Source organism: Pteronotus mesoamericanus, unplaced genomic scaffold (genome assembly GCF_021234165.1).
Source record: "Pteronotus mesoamericanus isolate MK-2021 breed Mesoamerican mustached bat unplaced genomic scaffold, CSHL_Meso_final contig_180, whole genome shotgun sequence".
Taxonomy (NCBI): Eukaryota; Metazoa; Chordata; class Mammalia; order Chiroptera; family Mormoopidae; genus Pteronotus; species Pteronotus mesoamericanus.
Window position 1 is genome coordinate 217567 of NW_026555076.1, and position 25074 is coordinate 242640.

Here is a 25074-nt window from a genome sequence, read left to right on the forward strand (position 1 = left end):
TTTGCACTTCCCTGATGACATAGATGTGGAGCCTTTTCTATAAGCTTATTTTTAATTGGTTTATATTTTTGGTGTTGAATTTTAGGAGTTCTTTATGTATTCTGGATATTATTTTTTTAATAAAATATATATTTTAAAAACATTTCCTCCCATTTTGTGGTTTGCATTTTAATTGTACCAATAGTGTCTTTTCATGCATAAAAGTTTAAATTTTGATGTTCGATTTACCTATTTTTCTCTTTTGTTGCCTGTCTTTTTGGTGTCATATCCAAAAAACCATTGCCAACCCAATGTCATGGCAATTTCTCTATATATTTTCTTCTAAGAGTCTTATAGTTTTAGTTCTCACTTCCAGGTCTTTTGATCCTTTTTTCAGTTAATGTTTATTTATAATGTGAGTTAGGGGTCCAACTTCATTCTTCTGCATGTGGATATCATTTTCCCGACACCATTTGTCAAGGATAGTACCGTTTCACCTAAATGGTCTTGACACCCTTATTGAAAATCATTTGACTGCATATGGGAGGGTCTCTCTCTGAGTTTTCTATTCTATCCCATTGATCTGTATGTCTTCCTGCCAGTACCACACTGTTTTGATTACTTTGTTTATAGTATATTTCAAAATCAGAAAGTGTGTGCCTTCTATCTTTGTTCATTTTTTGAACAGTGTTTTGGCTATTTTGGATCTCCTAACATTTCACATGAATTTTAGGAAAGGTTTTTCTATTTTTACAAAAAATATCATTGGGATTTTGATAGGCATTACTTTGAATTTGTAGATCGTTTTGGCACGTACTGACATCTTAACAATATTAAGTCTTCCAGTCACAAAGGTGTGACGTTTTTCTCCTTATTTATGTCTTCCTTAATTTCTTTCAGCAATGTTTTGTAGCATTCAGTGTACAAGTCTTTTGCCTCCTTGGTTATATTTACTCCTAAGTATTTTATTCTTTTTTGATATGATCATACATGGAATTGTTTTCTTAATTTCCTTTCAGACTATTCACTAATGTATAGAAACATCTGCATACACTGGATAAAATGTACTAGCTATGAATGTATGATTAACACAAAAGAACTATCCATTAAAATTATAGGTAGTTTATGTTTAAAAAATCCTAATAAATTATATAGTATAAATGGGTACCAAAATTAAATATGTAAAACAAGAAAAATCACGGTTTTACTTTGGGGAAGCAGGTAGGAAGAAACTGTTTCTCTAAGTCAGAAAGTGAGAGTTTTACTCTGATAAAGAAACAAAAGCACAGGCATTTTAGACAGAGGTCCAGCCTTCTAGAAAATAAATGGAAGTCTAACAGAGCTTTTGCGATCAGGTAGGAGAAATTTTACGGACAGCTGGTCTTTCTCAAGAGAGATGCCAACTACTAGGGTTTTCATTCTGACTGTTTTTAAGGTGTGGGGCAGGATTATTTAAATTGAATTACACTTGGGTTTAAGTTGCTGGTCTATTTCTTAAGTCAGAAGTAGTGCGACCATAAGGCTTCCAAGACTGAGACGTGAAACACAATCCCAAACAACTAGCCTCCAGCGACAAACCTTGGGGCGGGGGAGGGGGGGAGCGGGGGCGGGGGCGGGTGGGGAGGCAGGGAATGGCGTTCTCTTAGAGTTTATTTGGACTTCTCTTCCATCTTGAGATGCACGCAAAATTTTGCTCTTACCAAAAATAAATGTGAAAACCCAATCCCTGTGGGCTGCCCTCCCCATTGCCACTCAGCCTCGGGCTCAGTCGGGGACCCTGCTGGCCTGTGGCCTGGGACTCCGACCTGCATGACGTTCACCCTCGGCTTTCCAGCAACGGTGCGATTGACCCTTTGCCGAAGGACTCGTGACTCGCGTGCCCGCAAGCCGTAAAGAGAGACCCCAGCAAAGACAGCGGTTTCCGCCACCACCCGGAGGGAAGGGTAGAACAAGGATCTCTTACGCACATTCACGCACGCACGTCCAGCGCGGCCGTGTTGCCGGGCAACACGGAGGTGAGGCCCTGGGGTGGATGCGGGTTCTGACGCACTAGGTCCTGGGGTATTTTATCCCGAGTGTTGCCTTTCGTGTTCGCCAAGTGGTACTGATGTTTCCGTTCCTCCCACCCTTCCCTACACAGCGACCAAATCAATGCGTTGCTTCCTAGCCCTCTGACACCCTTCAATCCCTAGAAGCTAACTTCAGGGAGTAACAACAAAGTCCTGGGGAGAGAGAGAACCGGTCAGAGAAGTTCTTAACTAGGAACCCATAGCCTGTATTTGGATGTATTTTAGGGGATACCTACCTAACCCCCAGATCCCAAATGAACACATAATTTTTGTTGTATGTGTACAATTTGGGGGAAGAGTGAAGGATCTGACCTTTCATCAGATTCTCAAATGGCACTCCACCTACATCTTTAAAATGCACTGCGTTAGGAAACAGGAGCTCTGGCTTTAGGTAGGAAATCTGGATGGGGGGTTCCTTGGTGTTTAGGTTAAGGAAATGTTTACTAGGAGCTGCCAGGATCACAGGGTAAACACTTGATGTCATTGCCAAAGAAGCTTATATACACACGGTCACAGAGATATACTAATAGGATTTGGAGAAAAAAAAGAAGATTTTTAGGGACATAGTATTGAACTTGGGTTCAGCACTGGACCACTCCATCTGTAGTTTTCAGTTAATACAAAGCCTATACTCCCAGTAGCCTATATGTTTTCTTATGTTTGTGTGTAAGATACCATGTTAAATATAAAATATTCTGAAACGTCCAACATTCTTGTAACCATGTTTTGATATTTCTCATTTTAATATCATGTGAGCTCCCAAACATGTAAATGGCCTAAGTCTCTTGCATTCTGAGAGGCTCCGGAACTGCTGTTTCAATCAGTATTCCACTCCATTTTCTTATTTTGAATATCCAAAATTCACGCTAGTTGATTACTGTGCATAGCGCTACCTAATGTTACCCTATGCATCTGTGCCTTAGAGCAGGAGACCCTCTCAGCTTTTAAGTCCCCATCTTGTCACAGCAACTCAGTTTCCAAAGACTTTTTGTCCCATTCTGCTCTGTTCTTTTTCTATGTTTTTCACAGATTGGGAAGTGGTGAAATTCAGGGTCTTTATTAGTATAGGCATAATTTAAGCTATAATCAGCGATCAACATTACAAGACAAAGATTTGTCAAATACTCTACTGTGAAGAATATAATTTTAGTCCTACCCACTCAGAGAGCCACTCCTCTGTAATCAGCCAGCAACCTGCTTGGTGGAGTAGGGTGGTTATGCAAGACTGGGGCTGCCAGAAAGGAAAAACCCAAGGGAACCTGAAGGGAGATAAACTAACATCCATTTGAAGTTAATTCTGTGTCTACACAACACTGATTTGATGTAAAAAGTTATTCCAGTGTATTCATGATCCTCTGAGACTATGTTCTTTTTAGTAAAGGACAAGACTGGTTGCCTTCCAGATGTTGCAAGGTAAAACAACTTATTTTAAGATAAAGTGAATACTACTGGTTGGTAGGAAAAGGTAATACCTTGATATGTTTGTAGCAATCAGACATTAATTTTTACAGGATATAAATCAGAGTTTGCTTATTGGACTATTGGATGGACCATGGCCAAATACCCTAATAGGTTTAGTTGGTATTCCTTCAGCAGGTTTATTTGGTATTCCTTCAGCAGGTTTATTTGGTATTCACATTCTAAAATTGTGAGCTATTGGGAATTTTGGTCTCTATAAGAGCTGGTGATTTTGTCACTGACAAAATCCAAATAGGATAAACTAAAATAGCTCATTAAAACTCAGTTCTCACCCTTGCTGGTGTGGCTCAGTGGATTGAATGCAGGCCTGTGAACCAAAGGGTCCCTAGTTCAACTCCCAGTCAGGGCACATGCCTGGGTTTCAGGCCAGGTCCCCAGTAGGGGATGCTCGAGAGGCAACCACACATCAATGTTTCTCTCCCTCTCTTTCTCCCTCCCTTCTCCTCCTTAAAAATAAACAAAATCTTAAAAAAAACAAAAACAAAAAAAATCCCTCAATTTTCTACTGAGTGCCTTTAATAAAAATAACAAAAGAGCATGTACTGTAAAAAGCTGCAGAGAGCTAAGAAAAATTATTATTTACAGCTTTATTATACACTATCATTACAACACTAAGAAAAATATTTTAAGATGCTTTTTTAATTTCTAACAAGTTAAACATTTACAGTCTCAACCGACTTTTATTGAGAATGTTCACAACACAGAAATACTCAAACATATTAAACTTAGCAAGGATTGTTTTTGAGAAAAAAACAAAATATCAGTGTATTTTGTATTTCATGGCATTGCTTCTGTGGAAAATAGCTGGTATTCTGTAAAAAGAGAAAAAATTGAATTTATATTCAAGTACAAATGAGTATGTGAATGTGTATATACAGGGTCCAGCAGAAGTAATGCCTGTTTGAGTGTGGTTGGTAGGATAATAATTCGGGTGTAATAATTTATAGTTTGAATTTGAACGTTTCACCTAAAATGTCGTATGTGCGCTTGAATGTGATATTGTTATGTTACAGATTTACATACTTATGATTTTGTAATAAAAAGGGGGCGTTATTTGTGCTGGACCCTGTAATCTTTGTATATAGATGTTTCTATGAATATTTTGTCATATATCATAAAACTGAAATCTGAGGTATTTCTCACTTCTCAGTGTGTATATTTTTAGCTATTATTTAACCTCTCTTTGATGGAATATTTACTCTGTTATGTCTATATCTTCCAAAATTTTACAATATTTAACTATATAAAAGTGATTTCTAAAGTACATTGATATCATCAGAACTTATAAGTGAAATTTTTTAAAACTTGCATAGTTACTCCTCATGTAATATTTATTTCCTTAAGTATTTACAATTAAATCATTCTATTACATATAATAATTTATAAGTGAATATAAGTCATCAGGACAAAGTAAGACCTCAGATAATCAGATGAGAAAAACAGAAAAAGTAATTATTGAACTGTTTTTTTATTGACAAAAATAAAATGAAATCCCGAGTGAATTAGTCTATGTAGACCTTAATTTTGGAAATAATCCAAATAAAACTATTTTCTCATCTTTAGAGAGAACTTTTTACTAAATTGATCAAATTATAGATTATTCTATTTCACATTTATGAGCACTCTAATACTTACTTTGATGTTACAATCACAGATCTTTCTTTCCATTTAGTATTAAACTATTTTTTACATTATGTAAATGCCTCTACATTTGTAAAATTATGAAAGATAGTTTTGTTCCAATTAACTCTTTGTTCTTAGTTCCTTGAAAAAAGAAAATATTAAGACTATGTTGGCTCATATTTCTGATATGAACATAACAGGCTTTGTTGAAACAGAATTTAATGCCAGAAGAAGTTAGAATATTTAAGTTCCTAACTATGCCCCATGAGGATGTTAAATTCTTTCTCTACTTTTCTCATATTTGTAACTTTTACTTCTTTTTTTTTCAATGTAAATAAACTTTTAATAATTCAAGTATATACATAGGGATATACACAAGTCTTAAGTGTACAACTTAATGGATTATCACAAAGTGAACACAGTTATACAATCACCATGTAGATCAAGAAATACCATATTATGCCAGGATTAGAACTGCACCCCCAGGGCTCCCACACTGCCCGCCTGAGTTCTTTCCCAGTCTTTACCCCACCATCTTCTCTTCGAAGTCAATCCTATCCGATTTCTAACATTAGAAGTAGGTTTTGCCTGTTTTTGAGTTTTATATAATCATGTCAGCAGCATATAAGCATTCCAGTTGCTTCACATTCTTTACAGCAATTCACATTACTAGGTGTTTTTACTTTAGCCATATTGGGGGGTATGTAATGATGCCACGCCAGTTTTTAAATTTGCATTTTTCCTGATGACTAATGAAGTTGAACACCTTTATTAATGTTTGTTGACATTTCAAATATCCTCATTAAAAAGAACCTGTTTATGTATTTTTCTCCGTTTTCTACTGGATTGTCTGCATACTTCTTTTTTGTCCAAATCAATGGGCTAATGTGTAAGAACCACATTAAATAAAAGCTGACAGAGCAGCTTTGCTTCGTTCCTGACACTCACTCAAAGTGGGGACTGGCTCAGAGATGGAGAGCAGGACGACAGCCAGCCGGGTGGGGGACGTTCGGGAGAGGAGGGGCTGAGCAGAAAGGAGAAAGGGCGCCTGGACCTGGACAGCAGCGGGGTGAGTGCTGGGGGGAGACAGTACGAGAGGACTAAATGGTAATGGAAAAAAATACAATAAAGATTAAATTAAAAAATAATAAAATGCTCCAGATTGTTTTTACTATCAAACCTGTACTGACTTTGAAACCATTATATAAATAATGTAAAGAGAAAATTCATCTCTTTTTTCTTTTAAAACACTCAAAATTGATGTGGAATATTACCAAAAGCATCTATTGGCAATTATATAATTTTTCTTCTAAAGATGAAAATACTTTAATACTCCCCAATGTTGAACCATCGTGAGTTGCTGGAACAAACTTCACTCATGGGATTATGGAATTCTGTAAATATACTGCTGAACACTGTTTAGTAATATTTCTTTGACATTTTTGCATTAAAATTTATAAATAGTTTTGATTTTCAGTTTCCTTTTTTATACTACTTCTGTAAGATTTGGGTATTAGCTCATTAAAAAATATGGCTGGATTCATTAAAAAATATTTTGAAATTTTTCTTCTTTATCTAGTCTGAAAAATTTCAAAATCTGTTGGCCAAGGATTTTTTAGGGGAAAGTTTCTGGATAATATTTTCCATTTTTTTCCATGGCCATAAGTCTATTTAGATTTTTGCTCTTTCTTCTGAGGTAAATTTTGGTAGCAGCTACTCTACTAGACTATTTTCTATTTTATATGTTTCTAAGTAGATAGGCACATAGATTTGCAAAATACTCTTATAATAGCCATTTCTTCCACATGTGTTGTAATTTTTCTCTTTTCATTTATATTTTTGTGTATTTATGGTTTCTCCTATTTTCTTAATTAGGGTAGGCTAATTAGACTTTTTTTTTATTTTTTGCAAATAAAAAGATAATTTGCTTTATTTACCATGTCTTCTACTTTACTATTTTATAATTTATTAAGTTTATCTTTCATTTTATACTTTTATTTCTTTTGCTCTCTTAAGGTTCACCTTGTTCTTTTTTAACTTATTGGATTAAATACTTACTTCATTCATTCTTTCTTGCTGGAAAGTATTTATAGTCTTGAATTTTCCACTGAGGATGGCTTTTGCTGAACCACACAAGTTCTAATATTGTTTTCATTATCTTTATTTTCTAGATATTGTATAATTTTGGGTTGATATCATCTTTGAATTATGATTTTGGGTTTTCTTTAGAAAATATTAAGAATTTTAGCATTCTGAAACTAAATATGTACTAAGTGTTGAAATAAGTGATATGAATGAAAAATCTGCAAAAATATATAGGGTCTAGCAGAAGTAACACCATTGAGTGTGGTTGTCAGGATACGTGAATGTCTCTCAGAAGATGGACAGCAATTTGAACATTTCACCTAAAATGCCATATGCTGTGCTTGAGCATGATATTGTTATGTTACAGAAGTACATGCTTATGATTTTGTAATAAAAGATTTTTGTGTAATAAACAAGGGGCTTCATTTGTGCTAGACTCTGTATGTTCCAGCATAGAATCTGCAATTAGGATTACATAAAGTAGAATATACTTTTATTTATGTGTTATAAATTTATTGACCTGTATCTGGGATTAATTTCAAAATTCTTAGCATAATAAGATAATAGAATTAACATATTTATTAAACATGTAGGGCCATTAAATAGCCACTAAGTGTTATTATATGTCTGCATTGAAGTGGGAACTGGGAGTCCCATAGTAGAAGTGACGCTTTTGTATCTTTCACATCTTACTCTCTAGAAATGGCAAATCACAGCTTTTATAAAGAATCTTTGAAAATGAATCATTCAGAAGACAGAAATACATTCATTCTGTAAGTTCTGACACATTCCTGTGGACACTGATTAACACAATAAGAACACGATCCCTTACATGTACTTGCACAAAAATGATGGTGAAGTCAATGTCTACAAAATTCATGATGATGACTATTGTGGCATAGCCTGAGGAATATAGAGCATGGATAACTCTGGCCCCCGAATACTGGCATTTCCAATCCTATAGCCCCCAAAGCTGCTATAATTATCATATTTGTATAGAATATTAATGTATACATGCAGTCAAAGAAATAGAAATATATTGAGCATAGTTTAATTTGTGAATATATGAAAACAATAGAATATTTCAAACTGGGTTGAATTGTGAAATACATACCATTTCAAATGTAACTTTCTGATCTCCCATTGCGTGGCTAGAAAAAAAATTAATAATAAAACACCAAAACTAAGGAAGAAAATTAAATGACATAGAAAGCAGCCTAATAATGATCTTGATGCATGGTATTATTTCTTCTTCTATGTAGTCTTGCTCCTTTGATTCATTCTCCAATTCATTTTTAGAATTACTTTCCAAAATGCAATTCTTATCATATAGGTCTCATTACCTCCACAATAAAGTTGAAATTCCTTAGTTAAATATTTCATTACCTAATTTCTGTTGATTCTTCAAACTCAGCTCTTAAAGCCTCTCTTTACCTCCTCCACTCCCCAGTCTTTCTTTTAGAAACCATAGTCCCTGGATTGAAGGTGCATTCAACATAGCATTATTTATTCATTTATTTATATTTATCAATATCTTGTATTAGGATGTAAACTCCTAGAACATAAGAATAGAATCCTATCTGGTTTTATATTCCTAGCCTTTGATAGGTTTTTCAGCACCCAGTAAAAATTCAATAAGTAGTTGCTGAATGAATGAATGAAAAACTTCTGATAATGTTTTAGGGATACAAACATTTTAGAAAGTATTGCTGCTTAGAAAGTAACTCACATTTCATTGACAATTTGGACATACAAAATACTAAATACAATGACAAAGTTTTGTCTACTTCTAGCCTCCATTGTAGTTAATTCTTTTACTTTTAAAAACTTGTGAAGAGTATCATATCTCTCTCTTTTCTTTTTAATCATAGCTTTTAATCTACTGAATAAAACATTTAGTAAATGAGTCCTTGGAACTTAAGGAGTAATACATCTTTAAGACACTCATTTCCTACATGTGAAATTTTATGGAACTAAGTTGCAAATAACTGAATGTCACATGGAGCATTTACCAACACAAGTAGTAGATTAAAGAGATTATAGACACGATAATATTAAAGCAATAAGCTGGTGACAGAAGTGAATCTCAGACTATGACACTTGATATCAATTGTCTATAAACTTCAAAACTCAAAACTTATGAGTTAATGTAAATAAATGCACAAAGTATTTTCCTATTTTGATATGAATTGACTTTTTTAAAATACAGTATGCACATACCCTGAATAAAAAGTATCTTTGAATTTGATTTGCAATAGGACCTTGGAATTCTTCCTAGAAGAGAAAATAAGGACATTAAAAATCAAATAACAGTAATAATAAGTTCAAATTCTTCTTGAGAATGAAGCTCAAAGTTACTTCCAACTATCACAATTAAACAAAGAAGGCTTCAAGGACTATATAATTGATAACAATAGCTAATCTTTGTATTTTTACCTGAAGAACTCCCAGCAACTAGCAGTATCACCAGAATGTTGTATTTTAAAGTTATTTCCTTATTTATATAAAGATTCTATTTGTAGGAAATTTGTCACAATGTATATTCATCAATAAGTAGAAAGACAAATGACAATAACTTCATAATTAACTATATTTAAAACTTTTAGCATTTTGTTAGAAAAAAATAATTTCTTTTAAATTCATATTGTATGTGCTAACACAACAACAGGAAAAATATAAAATAGAATTGTGTCAGAGCTAAAATACACACTGTTTCTATAGGAATTTAAATAGAAATTGAGGACAACTTTGGTAAGCTATGTTTATTCAATGAGACTTCAGAAGAGATTTTCCCAATATAATTATATTTATAGAAATGGTAATAAAAGAAGTCACAAATAGGAATAAACAAATTATTCATAATGGGTATATTGTGAGTATTTCTTTTCTCAAAACATTTCATTTTAAACTTAATGGGAAAATATTTAACATTTTATGGTTTCCATAAAATTGGTTCTTATATCAAAAGTTTCCTATCTTCATCTACTACTTACTATAAAAGCATCAGGAAGACAATCATTATAGAATTTTTCAACAAGACCTTTTCCAATTATTCCATAATGTAATTAAAATAATATTTTAAAATTCTAAGAAGTAGCTCTGACATCTATCCAAATTCTGAAATCCCTGCTTTACAGTAAATATATCTTAAATTTTCAATATTTTACACCTAATTCTCATCCTAACTATAAATCTATTCAAATTACTTGAAAGATTGCAATTTTTCATATTTATAAATGTATATAATAGAAACTATATATTTATATGATTATATTAAAAAAGGAAAAATAGGACAAAATGTAGCTTAAAACATGCTACATTTAAAAACTTTCATATCTAAATATACAGGTTGTTTTAGCCTTACCACTGGACAGAGAACAGTATATAAAGAGAATTTGTGGGGATGGAAGTGAGGATGCCTAGCAAAAAAAACTTAAGAAAAGTGTTGGAACGCACTAGGGTCTGAAAATTCATTTTCTTTAAGAACCCAAAATACTTCACTATCAAAAATATGTTTTAAACTTAGGTGACTTAGGCTCAGCAAAGCTAACAGTACTGTAATTTTTTTTTCTCTATTCATGGCTTATGTTCCTTCCTTTCATAGGTTCCTAGGAAACTTGTCTTGCAGCAATATAGGAGTTATCATTTATCCAACAGAACATACTACCAAGTCACAGTTTTTATTTTTAGCTAGTTGTCTGGAAATATAGTATGAAGTGATACAGTAAACTCATGATTTTTTTTATTTATTTTAAGAAACTGAATGTTTAAATGGAAATTTTACACTATTCATAAGTCAAGCAAACTTCAGAGAGTAGAATTTAATTCAGAAAAGTATATATTACTTCTAGAAAGCTTGATAATAACTGATTTGATTCTTTTCAAACTGGAAGTTCTATAATTTTAAGGGGCTACTACAATTTCACTTATATTTCTCATTCAAGATGGCAGCAGATACTAACCTCCTTAGAAGGTTAGTTTAAGAATGTGAAGAATTTAGGGAGGAAATAATGACCAGAAAAAATAAATTTTGAGGAATTTTTTCCCTTAAACTATGCATTTTAAAAAGTATATGATGACTTTTGGTAGTACATAAAGAAGAATATAATTAAGATGGCATTTAAATTAAGGGAAAATATAACAACAAAATAATAGAAGTATCCAAGATTAGACTATAAAAGAAATAGTATAGTGAAAAAAATATTTGCCAAGACTAGAAGTTAGAAGAATCTATTGTAATTTCTAATCTCACTTGCTAGAATGATCTTGGAAAACACCTTTATCTGTTCTGAATTGTTTTCCCATTAGTAAACTGAGGATAACAATACTCATGTTAGCACCAACATTTGCCAAAAGAATAAAATGACTGAAAACTATAACGCATTGTAACAATCTAAGGCATAACTTAAAAATAATACCTAGATACTTTCATCATTGAAAGAGTTAACATTCTTTTACAATAACAATATAAGCTCCACAATTTCTAGTTTAAAAAGCGGTTAACAAAGCTATATTTATCTTAAACATAGATACTGATTTTGGACAAGACAGCCACAATTAGTTTCTGATATATTTATTTCTTGAGCCTAAAATGTTACTTTCACTCACACTTTAACAATGGGATAGAAAGATTACTATCTCAGCCATTTGCCGACCTGTACACAAAAGGGCAGGGAATTGCCTTTTTTCTCCTTTTTCTACCTAGAGCCTAGGCACGCTGACTGTGTCCATACTTAAATCAAGAATAGGTTTCCTCACTGGGAAGGGAATCTAATCCCAGCCTTCCTCACTGCTCATAGATTCAGAAAGAAGGAACACACTAGGGGAAGGGAAACATGTTTTTCTTCCTGAATGTGAAAACACTCTGGCAAACAGCTTGCTCTTTGGCTACCTGACTGTTTATGTGTGGTTTATCCTGCAAAGAGCATCTTAAAAAACACCACAGCTCAGAATTCACAGAAGAGCTACCCCACGCACAGTGGCAATGCAAACATGCAGTTTGTTTACATACGTCCACTTTGAATCTCTTCATTCTTCTCTCATGCAGTTGAGGAACGAGCTGCAGCAACGGATGCACAACAGACGACTGAGAGACACGAACACACACACGATGAGCACAGAGGCTTCTCAGCATTGGGCATAAAGACAATTTCCTATCTGTTTGTTTTACCCACTGTACTTGCTCCAGACAAAACAAAACAAGAAAGATGTTATCTAAGGCAGCCCTTTGTGAGCATTTCAAAGAACTGTGGAGAAAGCCAAGAGATGGACTAAAATTTGGTGGCTCTCTGCTAGGATCTTTGCCATTACGTTGATGAGGCACTTTCCTGAGGGTGTCAGTCCATCATAAGCTGCTAGGAAGCAAAACACCCCTCTGCATCTTTGACAGCCAAGAAGCAGTGTCTGCTTCCAGATTTACTCAAAATGATTAGGGATAAATGGAAACACCTCTGGGAGAATCAGTTTTTTATTATGAAAATATTTCTCTAGAAGATTATACTGTACACACATCTAGTAATCTGTATAAATTATATAGTTTATTTAAAAGTCAACATTGGAACAAGACAACAGGGGACACAAAAAAATGACATGTTTTTGATAGCAAAAAATATGACTAAGATACATTTTCTCGAAATGTAAAGATGCCAAGCAGAAGAAAATGAAAGCACATTTGAGACATGTGGCTATCTGCTTTGGTTGCATTCTAAAGGCATGGCTTGAATTGAAACTTCTCACAAATATTAAAGCCGCTAATCAAATGGATTACCATTTTTAACTGATTCAATTTGTACTTGTTTTTTGAAGGCAGTATAACCTAACTTTAAAGTTAGGTAAGAATATTCAATGTGATAAACTTTAAAACTGAGTTTAAGATTATAGTTCTCTTTCCACAGGTACCTACATGTTTAAAATACGCTGTGCTCCTCATTCTCTAAATTGGTCCATAGAAGTGAGTTACACACTTAGGAAGACTATTATAGTCAATTATTAACTATTCTAATTGGAACACCAAAGTAGGTGCATTAGCATTTTTAAAATCCATGCATAAAAAGAAAAACTACCACTAAATCACACAATTTAGAAATTAACTGAATTCAACTTATTGGTATCTAGCTAATCTTAGTAAATGCTCACACTGAATGCCTAATCTCAAATAAGGAGATCTTAGGAATAGAAGTGGATATTTGTCATTATATTTAATGTTATTTTTGATAATCATCTTTTAAAATAATTGTTAAAATGCCTTTGGATAAAACTATTTTCACTTGCACTAATCACCATCTAAAACAATATGTTTTAATTATTTGGGTCTTTGCTTTGTTTTATTTGCCTCTAGAATGTAGGTTCCATGACAGCAGGGATTTCTTTTTTAATTTTCTATTTTATTTACTGCTATATTTCTAGTACCTAGAATTGTGATTAGCACATAGTAGATACTCAGTGAATAATTGTTGAATGAATGAATGAATGATTTAATATGCACGTAGTTATTGAGATATAAATTAAATGTATAATAAATATTGAATGCTATTTGTTCATGCGTGTATACTTTTAAAGTAAAAAAAAAAGGGAATTTTAATCTAGTTCTATTAGATAAACTGCAAAAGCAGGTTTAGGAAAATATACCCATGATTACTCATAAGAATTAATCCTACAACTTACCACAACATTTGAATTGCCCAACTTCCGTGTCTTGGAATAATGAAATAAAAACTGTTAAAAAAAAGCAATGAGCTTTACTACAGAGGATTAGTGGTTTCCTTTATTATTTTTTAATGTATATATTTATGGAAATCACCTTACCCTTTTGGTATTAACTTTTTCATCTTTTTCCTATTGAAAAAAGACATATAACTATCATTACATTATGCATAACATAAAATGATAATGTATATTATGGCAATAAAGAATGTAAAATTTATGAGAAATTATCATGAAAGTTTTAAAAACATATGACATGTTACATGTAAAATACAAGACTGAAATTGGTTAAGTATATTTCCCTAAAAATAAATGAGAAATTAAAGAATGTTCATAAATAGTGTATTAGATCTTTACTACAGTATTATTCATGCGTAAAAAAATGGAAACATCCTACAAGTTCAACAGAGGTGGCATGGGAATGATATGATTACCTATAGGATGTTCAGAAAAATAGGCTAGAAGGAATCACATGAAAATATTTGTAGTTGTTATCACTAAATAATAAGATCATAAGTTACTTTTGCTTTTTCTTCTATAAACCTTTCTATATTCCTCTCTCCCTCCAAAAATCTGTTTTTTACAATGAACCACATCATTCTTTTTGTTGTTTTTGTTCTTTTTTGTTCTCACTTACTTTTAATATAAAAGGAAACTCATGGATAAACACCATTGTCATTTCTTTTATTTTAATCAGAAGAAAAAGTTTTGGAAAATATCACCATTAAAAACACTGGAAAAAACACAGTCATAAACACTTACTTTCAAAAACATTTATGGTTTCAAAAAACCAAGGTTTCTTTGAGTTGTTGTATGTGAAGGGCATGACAGTCAGAATGTACCAATGGTCACGGTTAAATTAGAATTGCTAATGAAAATATAATTCTAAACTTGAGGCTCTTACACTTAATATGATAGTTTTAAAATAAGTACATCTATAAGATACAGACTATAAAGTAACATTATGCTATTTTTCAAGTTCCCACCTATCCTCACTTCAGAACAAAAAGTTCTTCCAAAAGAATCAAGTGATTTTAATAAGAAACCAAGGCATCAGAATAAGAATATAATTTTCAAACTGACATTGATGATATTGTTCGCTTTTTTTTTTTTTTTTTTTGCACTCTTCATGTCTTTTTCTCTAACAAAGAAAGATGTATCTGTTCTCCAATTGTAGTGAGTCAGGGAGAGAAAAGGACCCAGATGAACCCACATTTCTATCATCAGGAGTAGATACTTGAGGGGGACATGCAACTTTCCAATTGATGACTGTAAACTCCATGGATATAACCTTAAATTCTCAAGCCATCAGAGAAACTGAAGTATTTATTTCTTACCAAAAATCAGCTTATCCTCCTCAGGCTCCTCTTGGCTTGCTTTTTAAATTGAGCAAATTTTCCTCTAGTTGAAATTCCAAGATACCACTGAGCAATTTTTTTTTTGGCCTACAAATAGAACACTATTTCACCCTTACCTGGGTTCTTGGTAGAGTCCCCATAATTGTGAAGCAAAGCTCCTCCAGAGCACTGGATGCCTGATGGAAATGAGAAGATACACCTGCTATGCTTCTGATTAAACAACATTTGCATGGAAGATATAAGCATAGAATGTCAGGAATACATGGATGTTCCAACTACCCAGAATAGAACCCTTCCTGGCCCACTGAAACTCTTTTGGAATCCCTTGATTTTTCTTATGACAATAACTTGGCTCCTAAAAGTAAAACCTTCCTTCCAATCAGGGAAAAAAAAAATGTTATGTGCTGAATATATGCACTGATTAAGTTCTCCATGGTGGAGGACTTAGTCCTTGGATACATAGTTCACAGTACTTGCTAAGACTTCATGGACTTCTATGACTGACAGTAACTAGGGCAGTACCAAAAGAGGGATTATTCTTCCAGTATGTAGCATAGCCTGGATCTACACGCCAAAGCTGTGAGCCTCACTGAGTATTACTCATTATCGGCTAATTGGAAAATCCTGCAACTGCTTGCAAACAATGGGAGTTGGAGGGGAAGAAGCCATGAATGGGCACCTAATCTGAGTTACCACCCTTCCAGGCTGCTGACTGCACACCCCAGGATCAGGTTTTCAAAGCATCTGAGTGCAGAAGTAGGGCAGGGCTCCCTGTGCTTAGCAGCCAGCTGGGTGTGGTGAGGAGTCGCACAAATGGACAAGCAGGGGCGAAACCTACTTTGCACAGAACTTAACACAGTAGTGCCATGAACAACTGATTGCTTAATAAATGCACATTAGAAGTAATGAGGATCTGGAACCAAGGGGGTGATAAAATCAGTGGTTAAATACATGGGCTACAGAGTTGAGCAGCCTGCAACTCTGTAGCAGTGCAAATTCTCTTCTACTCTTTACTGGCTGTGTTACTTTGGTCTCGTTACTTAATTTCTGTAAACTTCAGTCTCTTCACCCATAAATCAGGGATGACAACATCACTGCGGAGAGCTCTTGGAAGGATTAAATGTGGGTAAAGCTCTTAGCGCAGTGCCAGGTACATAGCAATTAATTAACAATAGTAGCATTAAAAATGTGTGACCTGTAAAGCTTGATTTACAGCTGTAGTTACTCATGATTTAGGAGACATGTCGAAAGGATTGTTCAGGGTCACCAATATCCTCAACTTTTGAACACCAGTGCATGCTTAATATGGTTAGTTTTAGTTAGGGATACAGTTGGAGCCATGAAACAGTTTCTCAGAGCATCCCTCCTAGCATCAGAGGTCTGCTTTGTTCTCTTCCACTTGTTTGCCTGCCATGCAAGTTGTTAGGATATTTATTAATAATATTAAATGGCTCAAATTTATATAGTGCTTCAGTAAATTACAAGACACTTTCACATACATAATTCACATTCTGTCCTTAAAACACATCTGTGGGGTATATAGGAGAGGAACTGCTATTCTCTTATATAAAAGAAGTAAGGTTTCAAGAGACTGTCACTTGCCCAAAATCACACATTTCTAGCAGTTGGTAGAGTGTGGCCTGGGAACTAGGTCTTCTGACCTTTAGATATTCCTGTGTTGCATTGGTATTGTCTGTTACACCTATGGCTGGGAGTTGGATGAGAGAAAAAATAGTGTGAACTCTGATACGTCTTTTCTCACTTTTTCTTCTCATGGATGGAGACACAGGTCACCCCATAAAAACTGGGAAATAAATCCCTGAAACTTCTTTTTATGGCCCATCTAGAAATGCTACAAAATACAAAGCAATAACAAAACTATCTAGTGATACCATTTGTCAAAGATGTGTCTCTTCATTTGAAGAATAATAAATTCAGACATATGAGTATCTCCTTAGAAAAGATATTCTAAGCTGGATGAGGCTTGGCAACCAGATTGAAGTTTTACAGAAAAAGTTTCAAAACAAATTATGTTTTCTCCAGCAACTCTTTACATGAAGCCATTATTTAATTAGCTACAACTATCCTTTAAGGATTTATTTTATACTAATTTTTAATATTTTATTGTTTTATTTTGGACATTAAAGATTCTTTATTTTCTATTTGGTAAAAATGTTTTAAAGCGCTATTCAGATAATCACATAAAACAAAATAACAATGTGAAAATTAATGATTTTTAAAAATCGCATCAGGTAATGTAAAAGATTCTGTAATAAATTTAGCAACCTCTCCTCAAAATGTACATAGTATCCAAATCCAATGAAAACTTAGTTTATCTTCATGGTGGTATTCAGATGAGTGCTTTAAAATTTGTCTGTTTAGTACTGCAGGAATAAAAGTGATTCTGAGGGTGTTCCTGAATATTAAATACAACACAAAAGCTTGAATGCTGTATCCATTATATATTATATAGCCATCAACGCTCCTAAAGTAATTTGAATTATTATTCATAAGCAGGTCACCTATTATGACCCTGGTGTTGCTTCTAACTTCCTTCAAGTGATCCTCAGCAAATTAAGGGACGGCTTGAGGCAGACAAAGCATAGCCTTATACTTACACTGTTGTCTGTCTCCACAACAGCCAGAATGACATTCCGTTCGGCCTATGAAGGTCATGGGACCTTGGCCAGACTATGTAGGGCCCAAGGCACACAGCTGATTGCTCTGAAAGCGTCAAACCGCACCTCTGCTGAGCCCTCTTCTCCATCCAGAAGTCTAGTGATACTGATTTAAAAAGTTAAGACACAAAGTCTACCTCTACTGTACCTTGGAGACAGAGCTGCAGACAGATGGTGTAAGGAGGACACACTGATATCCCCCTCTTCATGTTTCCACGCACAGGAGCTGAACTAACAGTCTTCTCTCCCCACCCTCTCTTAACTCTTTCCTGTGGGAAGAGGAGTGCCTTATCTGAGAGGTGACTGACAGAAGGAAGAGAAGAGTGCTCCGTTTAGCCCTTTCCTCTTAGGGAGCCAGCTCCCTGGCCAGCTGTTCTTGTCAGATCTCTTCCCTGTGGTAAGAAACCTGATTCTGGTGAGAGGTCCCGAGTCACTGCCTAATCCAGTTTAATTCTGGGGATAGTTTTAGAAACATACTTGGCATCAGTTCCAAGGCTGCATTCACAAATTGGCTTTTTGGTTACAATGATACTTTGATTTCCATAAGTCTGAGTTTGTAAGTTTCTCCCTCCATGGGTTTCAAATTGAGTTAAGGGACAGGATATCAGCGCCCCCCCCCCCCACCAAGTACAGCAATAGACACATTATTTCTAACCTAACACAGAGTTTGATTTTGAAATTAGCATTTTACTTTCCAAAATATGTGTATCATCTGCAAATCTATTTTACTTAGAAATGAAAGTCCTAGCACTTTAAAACATAAGGTTATAGCTTTGAATATTACCTGTAGATGAGGTAATAATTTCTAATGTGTTGGCATGCTTTAATAAGTCCATAAAGTAATGACAGATCCAAAGGGAACGATGGGGTATTTATTACAAAATGCCTCAATTAGAATTACCTGAGACTGAGAACCAATGGGCAGGAAAGATGAACAAGCAGCACCTATCTGAAGAAAACAAAAATGCAAGTTACTTCTTGAAAATAGACAGAAAATGGAAAGCAGATTTTACAAAGTGAAGTTGCCTACATTATAGTAATCAAAGTTCCGTGACATCTTAGGAATCTTGGATTTGAGAGAGAAGAACCTCTTAAACTTTCTATGAAAGCCCTGAAATTGAGATTTCCCCAAAATTCACCCCCAGCCACAGGGGGTGGATGTTCCCAGGAACAGTTCAGATGAATCATCAGAAAGCATAAAGGTCCTTCAAATACTGAGGGAAAAAACTTCCTGGACTCGTCAGCCTGAAAAATGTGAGTGGTAATTTAAAAATGGCTTCAGAATTAGGAAGCACCCTATAATCACGTGGTTCTTTATTACATATAAACTAACCACACCATCTAAATTAAATGATAATGGCGTTAAGTGCTAAGTTATAAATAGCATGTTAAATAGTATGCAGTTACAAACTCTTACACAACAAGGGCAATCTACCAGTTTGCTACCGAGAAGCCAGCACTAGAAAAGGTTTATTGAATCAGAGTTGGCAACCAGCTCTTCTCAACTTTTGTCCTAACGAGAAAACTCAAAAAATTTTAAACTGTTATATAAGACATATTAATCATTTTAAAAACCATGTTGAGAAGTTATTCTCAACCGGATGTCTGAGTTGTTTATGGCATTTATTTCTTTGATGGCCTTTTAAAATGGTCTTGGGGAAAAAAATGGTACTGGTTCTTCCCTGTCTGGGATCATTTAGGTGGAGTCCTGTTTATGGCATAACATCTCAGGGGCCCCCTTCTAGTCTCAGAATCCTTTGTTGATCAGTTTAATTTAATTTCCAGTCTCCCACCAAACTGAAGTGGAGGGGATTACCATACTCTTTGGTCGTAATTTCTCAAGATCCTTAATTGCTTCCAAGTTGAACATGTCCTAAAATATATGATTTTCTAATTTAGAGAATAACAAATGTGTCCAGTTGTGTTGAAAACATAAGCTCATGTATGTCTCTCTCCTGTTTGTCCTCACAGAACTTGTCATCTTCTCTATATAGCACAGATACTTGGAAATTGTCTTAATCCACTTGTCCCTTGTGCTGACCCACCTGCTCTCTCTTCCGTGGCACATACCAACCCAGAATCACAAATGGAGCGTGCGCGCACACACACACACGCGCAGCGATCAACTTCTTGAGGGCAGGGGTTATACCATACCTAACTTGCCCAGAATTAAGTGCTCAATAAATCTCATTTAACTAAATTTAATTGAATTTGTGGAAGAAATATGAGAAACCAATTAAGAGGGGAAAGCCAAAAAAAGATACCCTTTTAAGCTTTGAATTGTGACTAAGGTGTAATAGATCATCTCCCAGTGATATTTATAGTGATTTAGCAAAGTAGGAAAAAGTGGTTCCTCCTGAAATTTTTGTGGTGCTTAGGTACTTGAAGACATCACACACTCGGGGGAGAGCTGTCCACTCACGGAGCAGGCTGCACAGCTCTATGAGATGGCCCTGTCCAAGAACAGAGGACTCTTGAGCCACAAGATTAACTAATTAGTGCATCAATGTTGTTTGAATAAAAACATCAGAATAAGAAAAAAAAACACCAATTAGTCAATGGAAGAGATAATTGCAAAGCTCCTCAGCCTTTGTTCTCCTTTCTTTAAAAAGGCACAGCAACATTGCTCCCCTACTTTCCATTTGGGTGAGCATTTGTTCATTTTACTCAGATACTGGCCCTAATGGTTTTAAGCACTGCTAATTGCTTTTGAGAACTCTGTAGAGCCCACTGATGAATTTGTTTGAAAATGTACTAACATGTAACAGGCATTTTTGTTTTTTACAGATAGATGTCCCTTGTTCATTTTTCCTGTCTATTAATTCCCTGTATATGGGTTGAAAGTATGTGTTCCTAGTATTCTTAGCATCTTGACTTTTTAAAATATTTTTCTCTAAAAGAATTTATAAGGCTTTTACATATCTGAGTTTTATCCAGCATTATCATCTAAAATATTTTTTTCAGAAATTTCTTACAGAAATATAGATGATTTCAAGCTAAAATAACTTTCTGTATTATACATTATCGGTTGTCTAAATTATCTTTCATCTTGTTTATATTTTTCTGGCATGTATTCTGATATACCAAAGCAAAGATCCTTATAATAGACTTTATGAACTTCTATGCTATTAAGACTGTTTAGTACTTGTCACTCACCATCTATCTTATTTTTTCCCTTTTATGTATTGTTGGAGGTGGCTAGGTACAGAGGATATTCCCCTCAGCTCATAGCACACTATCATCATTGGACTTGCTTTACTTATTCTTTTTACATTTCCATTTCTTGCTCCTATTCCACTCTCCCACAGGCAGCTTTTCTAATGCAATTAAGGTGGATCCTCCATTTACTTACTTAGGTTCTTAGAAAATATTACTGTTATTTGGTGCACATATATGGTATTTTCTTAATTTTTTTTCAATTAGTACTATGCTTTAAGATCTATCCATGTTACTGGATACTCCTAGTAGGCTGCTTCTAACTGTTGTAGAGCACTCTACAATATGCACCCACCCTATGTTACCTACACATTCTCCAAAGATAGGCAGCTGGGTTCCCTCCAATCTTTCCATTACCTCCTTGTATCTGTCCTCCACTTATGGATCTGTAGGAGTGTATCTTTGGGCTACATACACAGGAGAGGTAATGCTAGACCATGGGGATATCTAGGCTGTTTTCAAGATGGCTCCAGAGTTGACATTCTTGCCACCAATCTGTGAGGGTCCATACACCCCACATCCTTGCTGATAGTTCCCATTATCTAAATTTCCATTTTTTTTTGCCCATATAATGGGTGGAGAGTGACATTTCACTGTTTCCTTAATTTTCATTTCATTATTACTAATGAATTTGAATATCATTTTAGATGTTTGTCGGTCTTTTAGGTTTCGTCTTAAATTGTTATGTCCTTTGATTAGTTTTACTTTGGATTCCCATCTTTATCTAAATGATTTAATAGGATTTCTTAGGTTTTCTAGAAATTAATCACTTATCCATGGAGTCTTTTGTTGAAAGAAATTTTTAATTTTAATGCAATTCAATTCATCATATTTTTGTCCCTATGATTTATATTTGAAGTTTTATTTAAGAAGTCTTTCCCTGCCCCTAGCTAACAAAGATATTTTCCTAGTAGAAAATATTTTCCATTAATTCAATAATTTTACCCTTTATATCTAGATCTTTAATCCACTTGCAGCCCACCTTTGTCTAGGATGTGAGTTTTACTTTCCTCCATATAGCAAGGCAGTTTCTCAATCCTCATTGGCCAAACAATCTGTCCTTTCCCCACTGAATTTAGTATTACTTTTATTATTAGTCAAGGTTGTGTGTACGTGAATTTCTGTCTTAGGTTGGAGTCCCCAGAAACAAGCCTTGAGATAAGGATGTGGATATATGCAGATTGGGGGGGAGATAACCCAAGAAGCACTAATGGAAGAGTAGAGAAATACAACAAGGAAAAGAAGAAACCCAATAAAGGGAATGTTATCGAGCAGATTATTACCACTGTGGGTAACTGGGATCGATATGTCCGGCGAAGTTGGGGAGCCAATGCAGAACTCAGAGTTATCCCAAATGAGCTAAGGCATATAGCCGCCAACTCCCTTGGATCACCAACTGAGGGCTGCACTCAGTGGGGGCGTTTATTCCCAGGCATTTCCGGACGGCCCTGAGCATAGGCCAAGCCGGCAGAGTCACAGGGGCACACAGTTAGAATCAGAAAGTTTGGAGTGCCCTGGAATGATGAATGTCCCAAATCTCAGTTATATTATTTCAGTTTACCATGATAAGTTCCAAGAAAGGTAAAGTTTTCCACTAATTTCTATGAAGATAATTCTTTACCTCATTCCACAACTGTAGTTCCTGTTCAGGCTGCAATCCTTGAGGTAATATCGGAGCACCTAAAAATAAAGTTATACTTACATGTTAACTTTATAGTATTTCTTCTAAAATTAAGTATTTACATATGCATTTATTAGTTGCTTCACAGTGGGGATATGTTCTGAGAAATGTGCTGTTAGGTGATTTTGTCACTGTGTGAAGATCACAGAGTGCACTTACATAAACCTAGGCGGTAAAGCTTAATATGTACCTAGGTTTATGTAAGTGCACACTACGTAATATGTATGTAGGATAGCCAACCACTGCTCCCAGGCTACAAACCCCTATAGCATGTTACTGTACTGAATACTGCAGGCAACTGTAACATGATGCTATTTGTGTATCTAAACATAGAAAAGAAATAGTAAAAATATGGTATAAAAGATTAAAAATGGTACACTTGCATAGGATGCTTACCATGAATGGAATTTGCAGGACTGAGAGCCGCTCTGGGTGAATCAGTGAATGAGGGGTGAGTGAATGTGAAGGCCTGGGACATTACTGTACATGCTCCCACTTCATAAACACTGCACATTTAGGCTATTCTAAATTTATGTAAAAATTTATTCTTTCTTCAATAATAAATTAACCTTAGCTTACTGTAACATTTTTACTTCATAAACTTTAGATTTTTTAGCATTTGATTCATAATAACACTTAGCTTAAAACAAACACATTTTACAGCTGTACAAAACAAAAATGTTTTCTTTCTTTATATCCTTGTTCTATAGCTTTTTTCTATTTTTAAATTTTGGTTGTGTTGGTTTTTTTTTGTTTTGTTTTGTTTTGTTTTTTACTTTTAAAACTTCTTTGTTAAAAACTAAAACACAAACATACACATTGGGCTAGGCCTACGCGGGGTCAGGGTCATTGTGATCCCTGTCCACATCTGATCCCACCTGGAGATCCCCTGGGGCGATGACACGCCTGGAGCGGTCATCTCCTGTGATGACACTGCCTTCTCTAGAGACACCTCCTGAAGGGCCCGCCTGAGGCTGTTTTGGAGGAGGTGTCACTTTTTTCAGAAATATGTCCATGTGGTTTGCTTGATTTGTTTCCCTTTTTTCCCCTCACAGACCCCTTGGCAGCAGATAATGCATTGTGAACATGCCTCTCTGTCAGTGAAAACCTTTCAGTGTTGGGATCCATGTTTTCAAACATTTTAAGGTGCCTGTTGAGGTCTGTAAAAACGTCTGCTAAGCCATACAATGTGAGTTTTCCTGGAGGTTCTTCATCTTTTTCTTATCCTGCAGTTGCTTTTTCTCTCACCTCTTTTTTAGCTGTGCATTCCTGTTCCAATTCCAACAACTCCTCAACAGTCAGTTCCTCAGGAACCACCTCTAGAAGCTCCTCAAAGTCATCTTCGTCCACATCCAGGTTATAGATGTCTGTCATCTCAAAAGTCTTTTTGATTTTTGCAGCCTCCTTACCCTTAGAAAATCCTTTGAAGTCACGGACAAACCTCTTAAGTGCCTTCCTCCAGACGTCCCATTCATACACTCTTGGTAACATCACCCCAAGCCCAAGCAAGTTCTTGATGCAGTTGCAGATATTATAATCCTTCCAGAATTGCATCAGTGTCTTCTCAGTGCCTTCCTTGGTTGCAGCAATAGCCTGCTCAGAGGTCCTCCTCATGTAATAGACCTTGAAAACTGCTATAATTCCTTGATCCATTTTTTGGATCAAAGTGATGCTTGGAGGGAGAAATACCACTTTGATATTGGAATGAAGATCACCAATAAAAGTAGGATGTCCAGGGGCATTATGAGCAATAACCAAAGTTTTGAAAGGTATGTTATTCTCCAAATAGTACTTCATTTCACTGGCCTAGCAATTCAGGAGGGCATCTTGGAAGAGAAACTGGGTCAGTCACAATGTCTCACTGCTCTCGTGGTACACTGGTAGTGTGAGCTTACTGACTGATATGCCTGAAGGTCCAGGTGGTCTCCCTGTGCCAGATCACCAAGAGGTTCACTTTGTAGCCCGCAGCATTGCTCCCAGGTAAAACTGTTATCCAGTCCCTAAAGGCCTTGAGACCCGGCATTGACTTGGCCTCCTTGTGGGTGAGAATCCTTTCAGGCACCCATTTCCAGAACAGGGAGGTTTCATCCATATTGACTATTGGCTCTGGCAAGTAACCGTCCACCACACCAGCTTGCTTAGAGTTTTCAAAACCTCTTCAGCTGCCTTCAGGTCAGCCCTGTCCAACTCACCACTCACTTTCA

At 35.2% G+C, this 25074-nt stretch overlaps 2 protein-coding genes across 2 annotated transcripts in view; both read right to left on the minus strand.

Moving 5' to 3' along the window:
* Positions 1-2532, minus strand: part of PDCL2 (phosducin like 2) — a 31620-nt gene extending 29088 nt beyond the window's left edge. The window contains 2 exon segments of the mRNA XM_054566737.1: positions 1680-2035; positions 2361-2532. Of these exon segments, the coding sequence (XP_054422712.1) occupies positions 1680-2035; positions 2361-2532 (528 nt within the window).
* Positions 2533-4318: 1786 nt separating this feature from the next.
* On the minus strand, positions 4319-17947 carry NMU (neuromedin U). Its single transcript, XM_054566723.1, has 8 exons — positions 17914-17947; positions 15412-15471; positions 14040-14069; positions 13899-13949; positions 12247-12321; positions 9456-9509; positions 8350-8386; positions 4319-4339 (listed from the first exon to the last, which is right to left on the minus strand). The coding sequence occupies exons 2-7, from the start codon at positions 15433-15435 to the stop codon at positions 8354-8356; spliced, it is 267 nt and encodes an 88-aa protein (XP_054422698.1). The 5' UTR covers positions 15436-15471; positions 17914-17947; the 3' UTR covers positions 4319-4339; positions 8350-8353.
* Positions 17948-25074: the final 7127 nt, after the last annotated feature.